Source organism: Pleurodeles waltl, chromosome 2_2 (assembly GCF_031143425.1).
Source record: "Pleurodeles waltl isolate 20211129_DDA chromosome 2_2, aPleWal1.hap1.20221129, whole genome shotgun sequence".
Classification (NCBI taxonomy): domain Eukaryota; kingdom Metazoa; phylum Chordata; class Amphibia; order Caudata; family Salamandridae; genus Pleurodeles; species Pleurodeles waltl.
Genome location: NC_090439.1, coordinates 987,243,008 through 987,262,287, shown reverse-complemented (window position 1 = coordinate 987,262,287; position 19,280 = coordinate 987,243,008). Strand labels below are relative to the sequence as shown.

The 19,280-nt window shown below is 45.0% G+C and overlaps 1 protein-coding gene across 1 annotated transcript in view; it reads right to left on the bottom strand.

Annotated features, from left to right (window-relative positions):
• Nucleotides 1-19,280, bottom strand: part of TBC1D31 (TBC1 domain family member 31) — a 578,066-nt gene that overhangs the window by 285,816 nt on the left and 272,970 nt on the right. Inside the window, exon 10 of the mRNA XM_069220688.1 lies at nucleotides 14,780-14,926. Coding sequence (XP_069076789.1) covers nucleotides 14,780-14,926 — 147 coding nt within the window. The remainder of the gene's footprint in view (nucleotides 1-14,779; nucleotides 14,927-19,280) is intronic.

Below are 19,280 nucleotides of genomic sequence, written 5' to 3'. Positions count from 1 at the left end.
AGTAGTCCAAACAGCTGGCACAGGTGACAGAACTAGAAACACAGATTCTTTCCTTGGAGCGCCAAGAGAGCCACTTGACCTCGACCAATCTATCCCCTAGATCTCGGCTGAAACAGGCATCCTTGGAATGCATCAACCCAGCAGGTGTATGAACAAGGGAACAAGTTGGGCAAACTTCTTTATTGGTTGGCCACTAGAGACAGGATGTCTAGAATTGTGTCTGTCATATGAGATGCCAAGGATGGCTTCCATGAACGCACAGTGGAAGTGGCACACATCTTCGCAGCCTACTATCAAACACTAAATGCAGTGGTGCCTGTGCTCCCACAAGAGCGTGAATCCCAACTACTGGGGTAGATTCCACTACTCTCGATCCCTCATTCTCTGGCCCACGATCTTGAACAACCACTCACATATGAGAAACTTAGTGACGTCCCGTCAGACCGGATCCAGGTTAAGACACCAAAGGCCAGATGGCTACCCAATGGAGTTTCTCAAGTGGCACCATTCCCTTTGGCTTCCTCATCTCTTTGCGCTCTACGCAGAGGGGGAAGATCGTGCATCCTTCCTTCCAGAGCTGGATACAGCTACTATTGTAGTATTACCAAAAGCTGGCCAACCAACAGACCATTTTCCATCCTGTAGGCCTATCTTCCTGATAAACGCTGACATAAAGGTAGCTGCAAAGGCCTTGGTGACTCAACTGACTCGGGCTCTTCCCCCACTCGATCCACCCAAATCAATGCAGGTTCATGCCAAACAGGAGCACTCATCACTGCATGTGTAGAGTACAGTTATCTTTATCCTAAGCACATCATATAACAACTCCACAGCTTTGCTCTTGATTGACTTTGAGAAAGGATTCAACACTGTTGCGTGGCCTTTTCTGGCAGCCGCTCTACAGCGGTCACGCATCAAACCGTATTTCTGCAAATGGGTGAGCCTTCTATGCACCGCTCCTCTCAGAGCGAGTAAACGGAGATCTATCTCAGCTCTTTCCCATTCGCAGAGACACTTGACAAGGATGTCCAATCTCTCCATTCAATTTGCCCTGGCGATTGAGGCCCTGGCACGCTTCATTAGCTGTGATGCTTGAGAGAGACGGGGTGGTCCTGGGGGAGCAGACAGGCGATACGCATAGCTTTTAATGCAGAGAATCTGATATTGTTTCTCTAAGATCAGCAGTCTTCAGGCCCTTGCTGGTTGGAGATTCGCCTTTTATGTTGGGAAGTGTCTGGATTGGTGTCAATGGAGACATGTCAGTGCTGGTGCCGGTTGAGGGTGGTCGTAACGGGCACTCTGTGTCCTGCGTTCCCAAAGTGCCGTCTTTCCTTTAAATGCCTGGGAGTTAATATCTCTCGCTTTCCAGAGTTGGCATGGAGCCCTAACATTGGACCCCTCACGGTAGGGCTGATTAGGGATCTGCAACGCTGGGGGCATCTACCTCTAAATCCCTTGGGGCAGGTAGTGTTGTACAAGATAATGAGCCTTCCACACTTTCTATATGTTCTCGCAATTTTTTTTCCATCCAATTCCTAGGAAATGGCTCCAAACAATAACAATGAAGACTACTGCCTTTTTAGGGGCTGGTGGTCACCATCGGGGGCATTTGTCAACTGCAGGCATTTTCCGTATGATGGGGGCCTGGGAATGGCAGACCTGTTTAGCTACTATCTAGCCACCATAAACAAGTGGCTAAACGGAGGCTTGGATGAATCCACTTATCTACTGGAATTACACCTGCTGGGTTTTGATGGCCAATTGGGTCTACTGTATGGGACCCCAATCCCTCCCTGAATCAACCGGGTAACCCTGCTCTATTGGAGAGCAGCACTTTGATTCAATTATGTATGATTGTACGCTCACTGGGATGACCCCTTTGTGACAAAGAACCTGGTTCCATCATGTAGCTGGTTTGCAAGGCTTTACACCCAGTGGGACAGAATAGGGATGACCCACCTAGAGGACAACTGGTGTGGGAGCGCCTTGAAGTTGCTTCAGGATCTGCAAGAACACTAGCAGCTCTCCCATGAAAAACATTATTGATTCCTTCAGCTACATCATGCACCATCTGGACTTTTTGCTGTGGATACACAAATCCCTGACTTCAATCCCCTTGAGGCCAAGATTCTACTTAGGAGGCTGGGCAATGGTGCCATTTCTCAAATTCACTGTGCCCTAATCATTAATGCCCCTGACCATTTTTCAACTCTCCTTCAGCGGAGGAAGGCCTGGGTGGGAGAACTGGACGATGCTGAATGTGTGAAGATCGGATGGCCCCCAGAGTGTTGGCTATCCCCACACGCCTATGTATGGATCATCTTAACTACTTATATGTCACCTACTCGACCACCCAGCCCTTGCATCAAACTGGTAGGGCACTCCAAGCTCAATGCGCTAGATCAGTGGTTCCCAACCTTTCAACTTCTGTGGACCCCCACTTTATCATTACTGGAGTCCATGGACCCCCACTGTATCTTTTTTGGAATCTGGGGACCCCCCACTGAGTCATTACTGAAAAGTGGGGACCTAATCTGGTAATATTATTTAATTTTCTAAACAGTTGCGGACCCCCTGAGGAGGCTTCGCGGACCCCCAGGGGTCCCCGGCCCACAGGTTGGGAACCACTGCGCTAGATGCTCATTGGTTGAAGCTGATTTTTTCCACATGAATCAATATGAATCAATAAAATGTGGTTATTAAAAAGAAGGCCGAAATGGTTAACAAGCATTATATTTCAGTGTTCACTGCAAGACCTTGGTGTGCTAAAGAAAAAAAAAACTAACAGCGGTCCAATAACTTTGCCTGTAGATGATCAGTGTCCCAGGCTTCACACCAGTTTACAAATTTGTCCCAGCAACTGGCATTGATGGGTTTTGTGGAGGGCTGTCTGGTGGCAGGATAACATTCACTACTTCAGATGGAAAATCGACTGGAGGCCTCTGCAGTTACCTTTTACATTAGTTTTTCAGTGAAGATAAATATATGCAAAGCAAAATTAGCAGTTAAACAATGCACACCACACAAATTAAAAACAAATAAAATCACAAAAAAAGACAAGGAAATTTAGGAGTCACATTGGGCCCCCAAGTGACACACAAATAGCATTATTAGCGATCAATAATTGATCGTCAGCATTTCACTGATTACAAACAATGTAAATCTGAAGGATAGCAATGCTTCTGCCAAAAGCAGTGATTCTTCCAACTCTGTTTGCTGATAACCAATCCCAAACACCATTATGATTACACTAAATGAATATGAGAAAACAAGATCCTAACAGAGTGCCTATGTGTTCATAGTAAAGCGTTATGAAACAATTAAAATATACATATCTATTTGTTTAGGTCAGTGACTTCAGGTCAATGGCACAACTATCAAGGGAAAAAGATCAAAGTACTGATGGCAGGTGGCTGTGTGTTTGATATGGGGGGTAATCAGTATGTGCCCACTGGCAGAAGGTATACACTAGAACCATGCAGGCCTTCTTCAATATAAATGAATCTGGTTCCTGGACATCTGCACAGAAAGGCAGGGTCAGAGGAGTACCAAGTATGGATCAGGAACAATGTGACAGGCCTATTCTGCGACTATGGTCAGGAGTCCTGCAGAGATAACTAACAGAGCTCCATCAGAGCATCAGGGTTAGGCTTACGCTTGAGGTAACAGGCAGCCAGTAGCTCCATTTTCAGGAAACACCACAGCAGGATTCACAGGGGTCTTTGTGAATAGATGTATTTATTTAAAAGGGGTCTCCCATTTATATTCACAGTCCTTGGCAGTAAGCCATTGCCAAATAGCATCCATGTATCCCAAAGGTTCAAAATGTCAACTAATCAGACTGGGACAGGGCTTCCCTCCACAGAGGGGTTTCCGAGAATGGAAGACCCTTACCCAACTCCTAGACTGTACTGGTGGGCTAGTGACTACGTGACACTTAGCAATTACAATCACCAGAGGCCTATTTGGGCAGAAAACTTTATGTAATCCTCAGAGAGTACCAAGAGACAAAGAAGCTTAAAGAGGGAGAAGTGGGGAAGAGGGTGATTTCTCTTTTTTTTAGGCCCACAACCAGCCTCTATCTTTAACTTTGTTTACCCTGGGCAATAGGTGCCTAACCTGGAAGGATTCTGTGCAGGCGGGGTGAGGCGTGCGAACACGGAAAGATCCCAAACTGCCAGGCGTAGTTACAGGCACATCATCAAACAGGATAACATGTCTAGTGACATGGCCACATTTCTGCTATGGGCCTCAAAAGGCCTGCAGTGGAAGCGGATGGCTTTTGGTGCTCTGCTGCAGAAGAAGAGTTGGCACACAGCATGAACATGGACACAGTGGAGGAAAGCCGACCTGGTGCTCACTTGGGCAACCATCAGGAATGGTTTGGGCTAAGGAGGCATTTAAGCATTCTGGCTTCAAGAAAATCCTTACAACTCCTCTCTGCAGAAGCCCAGTCTCACAACTCTCAGCTCCCTGGAGGTGTGAAGATTGCTCTCTCTCTAAGCATCACTACTCTTTTCAAATTGTTTTGAAAAGAACATACTTCCTATTAAATGTTACTAAAGGTAACAAGTAACATGTAGCTTACCCCCTCTTCTATTAAACATTTACTGTTTGAAACAAACGCTAAACAATAATGAACATTGCTGACCATTTTAATTGCGAATTTAAACAATTGCTGGACTATCCAATCATACTGAAATAAGCATTAAACAATATATGTATATGTTGCAGTTGGGGCACAGGGTCTTCATACAAGAGTCTGGAGGTAGTCGTGTAGGAGGTAAGTTCTTTGTTTCATGTTACATGCTTAGGTTACAGCAACATCAGGTATGTTATGCCAGGGCTCCATTCTCCCCCTAACTTTCACTGCAGGCCACACAACATTCTATTACATCATTTACTCTCAGCAATTTAGACACCATGTCTGACATACAGGGAATGTGAACACAGGATACTCCAGGGTGCTTCACAAAACTAAATGCAATATGTGTTTGTAATTGGAAAAATGTGAAATCAAACAAATAATATTTGAAATGCAATGGACAAAACATAAGGAAAAAACCGAAGATTACATAAATGTGTTGCACGGGGGCTAACTTGACCAGTACTCTATGGGTCCAAGCGGCATGTGGAAGCATCTGCGGGCTATGTACCCCAACCACATAGCTCGAGGAGAGAATGAAAGAGGGCAAGAGGTAGCTGAATGAGTTTAAACATCTCCACCTAACCTACAGAAGCAGGAACAGGGGGAGGATAATGAATAGATGTCATATTTTGGAACATGCCACAAAAATGTGCATGCATCATGTAGCTTGAGAGGATACTAACAAAAGAGTTGTTGGAAATGCAAAGAGGAATCACTTGAACAAGCAACACAAAGACGTGAATAAAATACAAAGAAATAACAAATGTTCCATAAAAAAGTTGCACAAGAAAAAAGCTAAAGTTACAAAAAGTTTATCATTGTTACAAAAAAATAAACATTTCAAACCAAAAACATGTTTTAAAACAAAATAGGAGAAAGCAACAACAACAAAAATTACCTGAGACAATGCCCTGGGTCCACCTCTTCTGCACACATCTAGAAGTTGTGTGTGAAGGGGGTGAGGTAGGATGCATCTAGAGGGTTAGACACAAGGTGTGGTAATATACCACATAATCACTTTTGCAGTGGAATGTTTCTAAAATCTTAAATGGGGTTAGAGATGATATAATCTCCGACCTGCTGTTGACATACTTGCAAGCCTTACATTTGTAATATCTGCGGAAACTTCTGTTGCTGACTAACCAATTAATTTACATTTTCATCTCCCGGCTATTACTAACGAGTTTCTGTCTCATAGCCTCTGCTCTTCTAAATGTCAACTGTGGCCTGTTATGCATAATATGCCCAATATCTTGACCACTTTTAATGAAATGCCAATGTCTACTAAGGATTCTTCAAATTGTACGATGTTGTGTCCAATAACCTGTTATCAATCTAGTTCCATGGCCTGAACCCTTAGGTTGGGCTTTCGTAGAGAACAGCAGGTCCTCTCGTAGTCTAACATTAGCCTTAACTCTGGCAGGTTTAACAGTCTCTTACCTATAGCCCATTTAGATAAATCTATTGGTCAGTTCATTCTGTGCATGGTACAGTTTCTCCTGTTGACTGAAATTACGGCTGATGAATATGTTCTGTGCACATGGAATGCTGTTTTTCGGATTTTGTACATGGAAGCTCAAGGCATTAAGTGTTGCATTGGCTGCTGTGGGCTTTCCATATGCTTTGTTGTTCACTGTCCCATTGTATACAAATACTGTCAAATCAAGAAAATAAAATTCATGTGTGCTGATAGAGCTACTACATTTAAAGTTCAAACTACTGTCATAAAGCTTCTTGACAAATTATTCCGCTGAGCTTACAGACCCCCTCCCAATGATAAATCATCAATATAACCTGTCCTTGGGACCACGTTATTAGCCCATTCTTCAGCACACTCCTCTACAAGCACCTGCTCCTCCAAATAGCCCATATGCACAATAGCATAACTGGGGGCGAAGCAGGTACCCATAGATGCACTGCTGATTTGTCTGTACATCTGTTTGTCAAATAAGAAACAGTTGTTGTATAAACACCAATGGACTATGCTTAACATCATGTGTGTATGCTTAAAAAGTGTCAATCATATAGCACTAAGAAAATATTCCATGGCCCTAAGGCCATCAGTGTGTGCTAAACTTGTATACAATGAAGCTACATCCATAGTCAAAAGTACAAAATCTTGTTCCCAATGCACATCATAGATCCTTTTCAAAAAGTCACCTGCGTCTTGGATGTAAATAGATAAATTACATGCATGTTCTTGCAAAAAGTAATCCCTATATTTCGAGTTGCTCTCGAACCACATCCCAAGTGCTGAAATAATTGGCCTGCCTAACGGGGTATCAACGTTCATGTGTACGTTTGGAATCAGGTACGGAATTGGTATGGTGGGAAAGTCATTCCTTAAAAAAAGGTATTCATCTTGTGTCAACAGCACAGCATAGCGCCATTCTAACAAATCTTAATTAAATAAATGCCTGATTATCGTTAAGCTGTGGAAATGCTTCCTCTTTGTACATTGACAGGGGTCATAAAACAATAGTATCCCCCTAGTCGGACCCCTAAATAACCACCTCAGTCCTCTGTCGTAATACCTGAGCTGTTGGCCATATCAACAAATTTGTGACAATCATGTGACCACTTAAATAGCATTCCCAAAATGGCACTCACTATATGATCAAGGCCGTTGTACTGCCCAAACTTTTTTACACAATAAATGAAATTACAAACAGCCCAAACTGCATCAAAGCCTTCTTTGAGTGACGTTTGACCAACTATTTAAAGAGACTGGTGGCACTGTACTTCCAATGCCCCCACTCGGTCTGGTGCACCCCAGCAGCCAGTGACATGTTCACGAAATATTCCAAGAAAATACAACGCTCCCTTAAGCGTCTGTTTGGAAAATTTCAGGGTGATCCGTCAAGCAGGAACCGTGGAAGGGGGGTCCAAAACGCTTCTTCCCCATTCATTTTTCCATAGGATTTTGAACAGTTATAGCACCCACAACACTGAACGAAATTACACCAAATTTGGCAGAACTTGTGGTCCAGAAAGCGCCATTTTCGTTATTTGGTGTACATTTTTTGAGATATTAAAGAAAATCCAAATTTGTATATATAGGGACGCAAAGGCTTTGCGAACCCTCCCGATCACATGCTGAGATCTGATTGGCTGCTAACAAAGAAGTGCTGGTAGCTATGTTGGGACTTGGCTTCAGTTTACAAAAAAAGAAAAGGGGCCAGGGTAGGGACACCCTGACCCCTTAGCTCTGGTACTGGGGTTCCTGAGGGACCGCTCCAGCCCCTGGGCAATAAAAATCATTTTTTTAAAGAAATTTTTGGCAGAAATTGCGGCAGAATGGCCAAACAAAAATGTAAAAAAAAAAACACGCGCAGGGTTCCTTGCTTCATAATGCTAAGGCCTCCGGGTGGGCCAAGTCCTAATGCGGGAGGAGGGCACAGTTCCCACGGACCGCCACCTCCCTGTGGCACTAATGTAAACAAATGTGGGTGGGGGGGGGTGTGGTGGGGGTTGGACATGCCCCTCCCCCCCCGCAGCCCCAGGGACAACCACCTCCCCGGTGCACTAACGTAAACTATCTCAAGTAACTATAACTCGTGCCCTAAGGCAAGTAGAACTCACGCCCTCACCATGCACTGCTAATTATCTCACATAATACGTCTCTCATGACATCTTTGATAACATCACTGATAATATCAATGTAACATTAGCAGTAAAATTATTTAGAAGAAAACTGTGCAAGTTATAGTTACCTTAGGTCACGAGTGTAAAGAAATGGCTCCCTGTTGCAGTTACCCCCCACTTTTTGCCTGATACTGATGCTGACTTGACTGAGAAGTGTGCTGGTACCCTGCTAACCAGGCCCCAGCACCAATGTTCTTTCACCTAAAACGTACAGATGTCTCCACAATTGGCACAACCCTGGCACCCAGGTAAGTCACTTGTAAATGGCCCCCTGGTACCAAGGGCCCTGATGCCAGGGAAGGTCTCTAAGGGCTGCAGCTTGTCTCATGCCACCCTAGGGACCCCTCACTCAGCACAGACACACTGCTTGCCAGCTTGTGTGTGCTGGTGGGGAGAAAATGACTAAGTCGACATGGCACTCCCCTCAGGGTGCCATGCCAACCTCACACTGCCTGTGGCATAGGTAAGTCACCCCTCTAGCAGGCCTCACAGCCCTAAGGCAGGGTGCACTATACCACAGGTGAGGGCATAGGTGCATGAGCACTATGCCCCTACAGTGTCTAAGCAAAACCTTAGACATTGTAAGTGCAGGGTAGCCATAAGAGTATATAGTCTGGGAGTCTGTAAAAAACGAACTCCAAAGCTCCATAATGGATACACTGAATACTGGGAAGTTTGGTATCAAACTTCTCAGAATAATAAACCCACACTGATGCCAGTGTTGGATTTATTAAAAAATGCACACAGAGGGCATCTTAGAGATACCCCCTGTATTTCACCCAATAGTTCAGTGCAGGACTGACTGGTCTGTGCCAGCCTGCTGCTCAGAGACGTGTTTCTGACCCCATGTGGTGAGGGCCTTTGTGCTCTCTGAGGACAGAAACAAAAGCCTGCTCTGGGTGGAGGTACTTAACACCTCCCCCCTGCAGGAACTGTAACACCTAGCAGTGTGCCTCAAAGGCTCAGGCTTCGTGTTACAATGCCCCAGGGCACTCCAGCTAGTGGAGATGCCCGCCCCCTGGACACAGCCCCCACTTTTGGCGGCAAGTCCAGGAGAGATCATGAGAAAAACAAGGAGGAGTCACTGGCCAGTCAGGACAGCCCCTAAGGTGTACTGAGCTGAGGTGACTCTGACTTTTAGAAATCCTCCATCTTGCAGATGGAGGATTCCCCCAATAGGATTAGGGATGTGCCCACCTCCCCTTAGGGAGGAGGCACAAAGAGGGTGTAGCCACCCTCAGGGCTAGTAGCCATTGGCTACTACCCCCCCCCAGACCTAAACAAACCCCTAAATCCAGTATTTAGGGGCTCCCAGAACACAGCAAGAGAGATTCCTGCAACCTAAGACGAAGAAGGACTGCTGAGCTGAAAAACCTGCAGAGAAGACAGAGACACCAACTGCTTTGGCCCCAGCTCTACCGGCCTGTCTCCCCACTTCTAAAGACACTGCTCCAGCGACGCGTTCCACAGGGTCCAGCAACCTCTGAAGCCTCAGAGGACTACCCTGCATCTAGAAGGACCAAGAACTCCCGAGGACAGCGGCTCTACTCCACAAAGACTGCAACTTTGCAACAAAGAAGCAACTTTGAAACAACACACGTTTCCCGCCGGAAGCGTGAGACTTTGCACTCTGCACCCGACACCCCCGGCTCGACTTGTGGAGAACAAACACCACAGGGAGGACTCCCCAGCGACTACGAGACCGTGAGCAGCTAGAGTTGACCCCCCTGAGCCCCCACAGCGACGCCTGCAGAGGGAATCCCGAGGCTCCCCCTGACCGCGACTGCCTGCTTCAAAGACCCGAAGCCTGGTAAAGACACTGCACCCGCAGCCCCCAGGACCTGAAGGATCCGACCTCCAGTGCAGGAGCAACCCCCAGGTGGCCCCCTCCCTTGCCCAGGTGGTGGCTACCCAGAGGAGCCCCCCCCTTGCCTGCATCGCTGAGGAGACCCCTTGATCTCCCATTGAATCCTATTGTGAACCCGACGCCTGTTTGCACACTGCACCCGGCTGCCCCCGTGCCACTGAGGGTGTACTTTCTGTGCTGACTTGTGTTCCCCTCCCCCCCCCCCGGTGCCCTACAAAACCCCCCTGGTCTACCCTCCGAAGACGCGGGTACTTACCTGCTGGCAGACTGGACCCGGGGCACCCCCTTCTCCATTGAAGCCTATGCGTTTTGGGCACCACTTTGACCTCTGCACCTGACCGGCCCTGAGCTGCTGGTGTGGTAACTTTGGGGTTGCTCTGAACCCCCAACGGTGGGCTACCTTGGACCCAACTTTGAACCCTGTAGGTGGTTTACTTACCCGCAAAACTCACAAACACTTACCTCCCCCAGGAACTGTTGAAAATTGCAGTCTAGTTTTAAAATAGCTGATTGCCATTTGTGTGAAAACTGTATATGCTATTTTGCTAATTCAAGTTATTAAAGTTCCTAAGTGAAATACCTTTCATTTAAAGTATTGTTTGTAAATCTTGAACCTGTGGTTCTTAATAAACTAAGAAAATATATTTTTCTATACAAAAACCTATTGGCCTGGAATTGTCTCAGGGTGTGTGTTCCTCATTTATTGCCTGTGTGTGTACAACAAATGCTTAACACTGCCCTCTGAGAAGCCTACTGCTCGACCACACTACCACAAAATAGAGCGTTAGTATTATCTCTTTTTGCCACTATCTTACCTCTAAGGGGAGCCCTTGGACTCTGTGCATGCTATTTCTTACTTTGAAATAGTACATACAGAGCCAACTTCCTACAACGAGTTATAGTTAACTGAGATAACTGTAACTATAACTGATTAATTTCTATGGTTTGGTACGTTTAAAATGTGAGCCTAACTACAACGTTCCTGTAACCTTTGTTTTTTTAAGTGATTTTTTTTGTTTTTTTAATTCAATTTCCTAACTATAACATCCCTGTATCCTTAATTGTTTTCAGGGAATATGTACATATATTCACTGAGAAAAATAAAGTTTAAAGTAACGTTATAGTAAAGTGAATTTGTCAGTGAAAACATTAACGTTTTGAATTTACAAAAAACACAAAGGCAATTCACCAGTTATAGTTAGCGTTGCTAACTATAACTTGCGCCCCCGCCATGAAGTGTTTATGACCTCACATTGGACATCACTCATGACACGTTCTATGACATATTTTATAACCTCACTGATGACATCTCAAATGACATTGATGACATCACTGATCTTCCAAGCTTCTTTTGTACACACTGTTCTTGAAACAGGTATACCATAAGAAGTATGAAAGTAAATGCAAAACGGTTCAGAATAATATTAAGCGTCTTTACTGCTATCATACATAAAACCCCCATAAGTAAAACAAGCTTGTGTTATTGGCAACATTGACCCTATACCATACCATACATGTTGACTATGAACCACAGATGAAAGCGTAACCTATCCTGCACACAGTGTTCAATCTGTATACAAATGTTCAGGGAAAAACAAGTTATTCCAGATACTTGGGGTTTGTTACATAATTCATGTTCTTCTACAGACACACTTTACTTGTATCAAACACCTGACAGTCACTGAACCTACACTGAGAAATGAAGTTGATATTAGTAGAAAAGGGGGTGCTGTAAACAGTGGTTACTCTATGGCGAGGGTTTACTCAGTACCACACAGTTTGCAGTGAAACTCAGAGTATTAAAAAGCATCTACTAAGCAGTGTACCCTATGCAAAATCTGTCCAAAGAGTGACTATTCACTTAAAATAACCAAGGTCTGAAGGTGTTAAAGATCATACTACCTGCTGCCTTCGTACTATGGTGAAAACTTTACAGATAGCCCATCTTCTGAAGTAAAACAAGCACATGCACATAGGTTAGTACACTGCAGCCAGCCCTGTGGCCATCTCTGTAAAGACAGCCAAACCCACATTATCATACATAATGGGCTTTTATTTCATTAAAGGGGACTAGCCACGCGCCCCACTCCCAGAGCGTCATTAGGCCTTGGGAACTCAATTTCTCAGGGCATTTGTCTGTTGAAGGGGAGGGGGAAAGTGTGGTCCCCCTCCACGAGCCTTGTTAGGCACTGGGGACGCCAGTACTACTCGTATGAAAAAAGGGAGTGGGGCCACGCAGTCCCGGTCATCGTGCTTTATTAGGCCCTGGGGATCCCATGCCACAGGGCCTTTTTTGTTTTAAAAGGAAGAGGGCCTCGTGGCCCACCTCCCAGAGCCTTACTAAGCCAGACCACACAGTAAAATTAAGAGGCAGGGAGGACAGAGCCCCCCTCCTTTTGACTAATTCGGACCCGGGGATACCTTCCTCTGGGCCCCACTGTTATTTTATTTTTTTAGGAAAGGGGGCACACAACCCGCTCCCTGGGCCAATTTTGGCCTTGGGGACCACATGCCCCGGGCCCAGCTCTGATAAGGGTAAATGCCCTGCTGCCCAACCTAGACACCCACCATAATTTCGTTGGGGGCTGCAGGGGGAGCCTCAGTGCCGTTGTGGCCCCAACTTGCTCTCAGTGTACAGTGGAAGACAGCATTGATCCCACCCGGGTGAGTAACTCCTAATGCTGCTCCCTCCTAACAGGAACATTATTTTGATCTGTTTCTGTGCCCGCATCTATGCAGACAAGGAAACAGATCAAAATACCGCTCCCAGCGGGTGGGAGCATTTTTAAAGTATGTCAATGAGGAAAATACATTTGCCCGATTTTGTTCTTAGAATTTACCACTTTCAGTTCTACAATGTTGGCATGTATGGTATGGCAATCATTATTGTGTAATATATAAAATTACTTCACGATGAAGAAAACCAGACAAATATCTATCAGATATTTATCAAGTTGCTGTAGGAGAGGAGGAAGGAGAGGAGACAGCTCAATCTTGTGAGAATGTGGGTGCTCTTATCATCAAATGATCCCTACCTCTTTCACTTATCTCTTCGGTACCATGAATTTCAAGATGTTATGTTTTTTTTGTAGAAGTGACTTAGCAAATCGACACTTACATGATTCCTCAGTAGGAGGGAGCCTAAATCTGGGTGAGCTGCCTACATAACCGTATACTAGTGGGGAACATAAAGAGATCTTAGTGAAGCCTTATTAAGGCCTTTCTAGTAAAGAGCCCAAATATAATTTATCGCTCTGCACAAGGAGTCAAGTGCTTAGTATCATTTTCAGTGAAAAAAAAATAGGAGTACTTCTGAGGCCGTGCTTACATCCCCCCACCCATGAAAAAAAGTAAGATAATGGGGAGCCACAGCCCACAGCCAATAGGTCCAAGGGAGTCACAGGTCGAAAAAGTTTGGGAAACACTGCTCTAGGTCCCTCCACGGGCCCTAGTGGGTCATGATATCCCTACCCTGCCCCCATATATCTTTATTTTTTTCTATCTTCAGGGCGGGGGAGTAAGTCCCTGAATCCTCTAATGATTGTCAGCAACATTTTTCTCATGTTGCTGGCAGATAATCTGAGTGCTCCCTCTCACTGGAGTCTGATGCCCATGGGCGAGAAATGCCCCAAGAGAAATAAACCTTCTTGGGTCAATCAGAACACACTATTTTTAAACTGACGCCCTTGAGAGCCCAGTCGTCCACATATACAATAATTTTGACCCCTAATTTCTCAAACATGACTAAACTGATTTACACTAAATCACAAAAAGCACAATCTGCGGACCAAAATTTAGCTTCCTAGTGTAGCCTTGCCTAAAGAAGTCTATGAAACATTCATGGGGATTTTGTGTTTTGGGTTCTCAGCCCCCACTTGACAGATTACCACAAAATATTCCAGGAAGGAGCTGAGGTGGATGAACTTTTTTCTAGGAAAGTTTTGTGAAGATTTGTCAAACAGGCGAAAGTTCACAACAAACCATGAAAAAGCAGACCTAACTATAATTACCTTGTGGCGACCGCCGCTAGGTATTACATATACATACACACACACTCACATACACACACAGACACTCACACACCATGAGATTACAAACAAAAGGCTGAAGTGTAAAAAAAAAATACGACAAGCAACACAACAGAAAATATATGTGAACTTTTAAGAATCAAAATTACAGAACCATTTCAAGTACATGCTAAATTATTACCATTTCATAATATACAATTTGTATTTGAAGACCCCACACCCTTCCCTATCTACTCAAAGCCCTTTATTGGGAAATGCCATTAGACCACCTTCTTGAAACACCCAAACAGGAATTAGGTTTTATTTGGTGACCGTCTCAACACAATGCGCAGGCCCTCGCAGAGACAGGCACTTAAAACTTTATCTATCAATTTTCTTTTCTAGGGACAGGCACAGCTAATGCAGTGATGCCAACATTATATTGTTTTTAACTCATCTTGAAGCACTTAACGGGAAATGTTCAAAGAACTTGCCAAAGCCCCACGTACTGAACTTGGACTTCGAACTGAAAACTTTCTAAATCAAATTACAGGATTTTGAACGGTAAACATGTGACTGTAACAGGTCAATAGGTTTCAAAATCTCACTTACCTCTGTAAGACTCGTGATAGCTTTCGGCTTTTTATAGGGTATTCCTCGTGAAGGTGCAAATATGCAGGGTGTGTCCCTTTGTCAATTAAACTACTAAAAGCTGTGTTGTTTTCTGGCAGTTGTAGCAATGAGCGCCAAATAAACATTCTGCAATTCAAAACGGATGTTAAACATGTCTATAAAATAAATTAAACAACTGAAATGAAAAATAATGAACTGTTTACAGGTAAATGTGTTCCGCCAGCATTAACATCTAACATGGATTAAAATGTTTCAAATATTTCAAATCTATATTTTTAAATCTGTATTTCGTGATTTTCCATTTAAGTTACAACATATATACAAAACATAACATATGGAGTGCTCCCCTTCCTATTCCCTCCCCTTCAGTGCCTAGTATGAATGATGATCAGTTTCCCCCTAGAGCCCACTCAACGGATGGTCACCATTTCACCTCTATTCCTTTACAGCAGAAATAAACATCGTCTCTTATCTAACAGTGCCGCCCACGCATACTGCACAGTTCGATTTTGCCTCCCCATATCTAAAGACACAAGTGCCTGTGGTACAGAGCGTACAGCACGTAGTTGTGTTAGTCTGGGGCACTTTCCACAAAGCTAAGGAAATCATTTGACATTCCCGCCAATGTCTGTTCCGCCAGGGCTCATTCCACCACGTCTCAAACTCACAATTCCATAGTGGGGCTCCTCACACCCATCTATAGTTATTCACAGCTTCGCCAGTACCTCAGCCAGCTTCAAGAACTTATATTTCATCTTTTTCCCATTGGATTTGACAACAATGCCGAGCAGGCAGCGGTGTGGGGACCACAACCCAAAAGTTCGCCACCCCCAGACAAGACCAGGCCAAGTGCAAAAAGGTAGCTGCTGCAAAGTCGCATGTAAGACAATACGCTGATTTAGTCGGATACATGTTGCTTAGGGTGACTGGTGTAATGTATGTACGATATAGGAAGTTAAAATGGATCAATTTAAACTGAGAATTACTTCACACCCCTTTCACCAGCTCACATGTCATGGACTAGTCGTTATCCCAGAGCTGTTCTGCCAGATCTTCCTCCCATGCTAACCGCACCCTCAAGGGAGACTTTCTTTTATGGGTTTTTAGAACTTTATACAACCTCGACGGCAGGATACTCCCCAACACACTAGACTGAGTGGGAGCACTCGGAAAACTCCATCCGATTTCCCTTGCCGTACTGGCCAACTTGGCATATTGGAGAAAGTGCCCTGCTCCCAGTCCAAATTACTCTTTTGCTACCAGAAAGGTGATGAAGACCTCCCTAGGATACAGGTCGTCGGCCAGTAATTATCCTCTTTCCATTTAAAGCACCATCTATATCGGTTAGTCAATGTCCCGGAGGGGTGCCAAGTCCCATATATTGAGCTCTCTGGCAAAGGGCTGTCTCTGAAGGACCATGATCAGTATTTGTTTCCCATATCATGGCCGTCTGTTGAATCACGTATGGGACCCTGACATCTAGTTCGCCACCACTGATAAGCAATGTCCCAGTGAGGCATTACTATGCAATCCCTGCAGAAGAAGCTTCTCCAAACTGTTTTCCTCCATCATTCATCTGACTAACTACTGGATAAGATTTAGAAAGAGGGCTTGGTTTGTACATAGAGAACATATCTTGATCCCGAAAATACAAAAGAACACAGAAGATCGTATGATCTTTGTCAATACGTTGAACACTAGCAGTAATGCCACACACAATATTATTCTTAAACATTGGCACATAATCAGTGACACTATAAAACACAAGGAACGATTATGGTAATTTAAAAGGGGTCCCAACATAAGGAATAGACTAGTTCGAGGAGCATTGCCACCAAAGATCACCCCTACAATTCAGTCACAAAGGGGCTTGCCATCCACTAAGGGACCCTAAGTGTGGCCATTGTCTGGCATTCCAAATGGGCCTAGAAACATTTTTTTTCTCATTGGAATGTAACACATACTCTGAATGCATTTTCTGACTGCAATATGAAATACGTTGTACATGCCATTTGGTATCCTTGTCAGAAGATCTACATTGGGCAGACAACTCGGAAGGTTAAGGCATGTATCTTTCAACACCGAAGCCGCATCAATTGCACAACCACTGGAGCGTCATTGGTGGACCACTTTACCGCACAAGGACACTCTGCAAATCAGATCTGCTGGCATGTGGTTGAAATCTCCAAACAGGAGTCGAGGGGTGGCGATAACAAAATAAGACTGCTAGAAGTGGAGTGTCGTTGGATGTACAAAGTAATATTTATAGGGGATGGACTAAACAATCAGAAGGAATGGAGCCAATGCGTATCTCATGCTTATTGACTTTATAAGATGTCATTTGGCAATAATTGTTGTACAAAGTATGATCCATGGATGATGTACTAAATTATTAGGAGGAATGGAACTAATGTGAATATCATGCCTGTTGACTGCATATTCCTGTAATCTGGCAATATTGTAAAAGATTTTTCTGGGTTCCAGTTGATTCTGCGTATGTTAATTCTATATTCTGGATTATCAGACAAGTTATCAGTATTCGGCAAATCGGCAGTAGTCAGGTAAACCCATTATTACCAAGAATAAATACATAGAATGAAACATTCCCAGATGGCAAGCCATCATTATCAGCAAATAAAGGCACATAGCCTGAAACATTTCCCAAAGGCAGATCAGCATTGTTACCAAGATAAATACACATACTTTGCAAACATCTCCTTGGGGCATAAGTCACACCCCACCATTTCCCTCCCCATGCAAATCAGACAGGCCCTGAAAATATGCTGGTTAATCCCAAAATGGCAGGTACGACATATAATAGAAATCAGGACATGAAAAATGCAACATACACAATAGGGGAGAAATATCATGGTGAAAGGCTATTATGGCATCACCAACAACCTCTTCAGTGGGAGGCTCACAGCGCTTCTGCACTTATTCTAGACAAGGTACGATGGGTCACAGCTCACCATGCTGAGACCAGGAGCTCCTGCACCCCTATTATGGGAAATATTGTACTCCGAGAAGCACCCAGTTCAACAAAGGAGATCCGGTGCTCCTATCTCTACAACTGCGGTACTTGGCATAGCCGCAAGGATGGTATCCATCGAGGTGTCAGTCCTGCAGATAACTGGGGTCAGGTAAATGCCCCCAAAGGTGCATCACCACTGGAGAAGGTGCACACACTGCCCTCATCAGCAGGGAGACTCCTCCGGGTCCTCCACATAGGGCAATGTCTTAGCAGCCGCTCGCCTCCAGGCGGGGCGACTGTCAACTCAGCAGCATCTTCTCTGGCCGCATCTTTGCTGGCTGCGTGCTCCTCCTAGAGTGTGTCCTGAACCCTCCTGGGCTCCAAGGTCACAACGGCAGCACTCCTGGCAGGCCCTGTCTCAGACAGCAGTGTTCGTTACACCTGCCTGGGCTGCGGCAGTGATTTCTTTAGCAAAAAGAAGAGCCCGCTCGTGCCCCCAGGGCACCATGAAGGTGGTGCTCGTCCACGTATTAACAAAGGCTGTCGGTAGGCTCCTCTTGGTCCTTCCTGTGCTGGGGGTGGGGGTAAAGGCCACCACCACTGGGACACAGGGCGCTTTCCTACGCCCAGAGCAGGCAATGAATCTGAAATAAAGGGCTTTTCACGCGCTGTAACAAACAGGCAGAGCACCCTCCATGCTTTAGAACAACACACACTGTGCTTCCTTGCGATGGGTAAATAAATAAAAAAGTGCCCTTCATGCACTTTAGAATGGGGAAATGCAGGGGGCAACAGGGGAGTCACCACCCAGCCCCTGGAGACAGCTATGGAGGCACAAGGTTGCAGGGCCCAAGCACGCAGGTCAGCGCAAGCATTTCAGAACCAGTGGCAGTCCCTCTACATGACCTAGCAGGTCACAGATCAGTACAACAGCAGAGCAGTCCCAAGGTGGTTCCTGGCGGCGAGTCCTTCCAGCATTTAGTGCTCAGTTAATCAAAGTCCATCAATGTCTCTGTGTTAAAATATGTGGAACAACCCCTTGTATTTATACTCATTTTGCACAGCTCCCACAAAGGTGTAGAGGGGGTTCCAACCAGTTCTAACCAGTTCCAGGAATGTCCCCTTCTCCTCCAACACTGGCTTCAGACATCAGAAGGGAGTAAACGAGCCCAATGTGTGAGGTCAGGGCACAGCCTTTACAGATGCATGTGTACCCTACCGCTACTTCTCCCAGCTCAGGAAGGCCACTCAGTATACTAATGCAAACTTGTTACACCTCCACCCTCCCTGTGTCCTGGCTGTCTGAAAAGTATGCACAAAGCCCAGCTGTGACTCTACCCCAGACATGGATTGGGTCGAGCTGCAAAACATCAGATTCATAAGCACAGAGAAATACCCACTTTCTAAAAGTGCCATTTCTATAATGGTAACAAGAAACCCATCTACACCAGAAAGCAGCATTTCTCACTACCATCCCAAACATACCAAACATGGCCAAGCTGCCGCTCA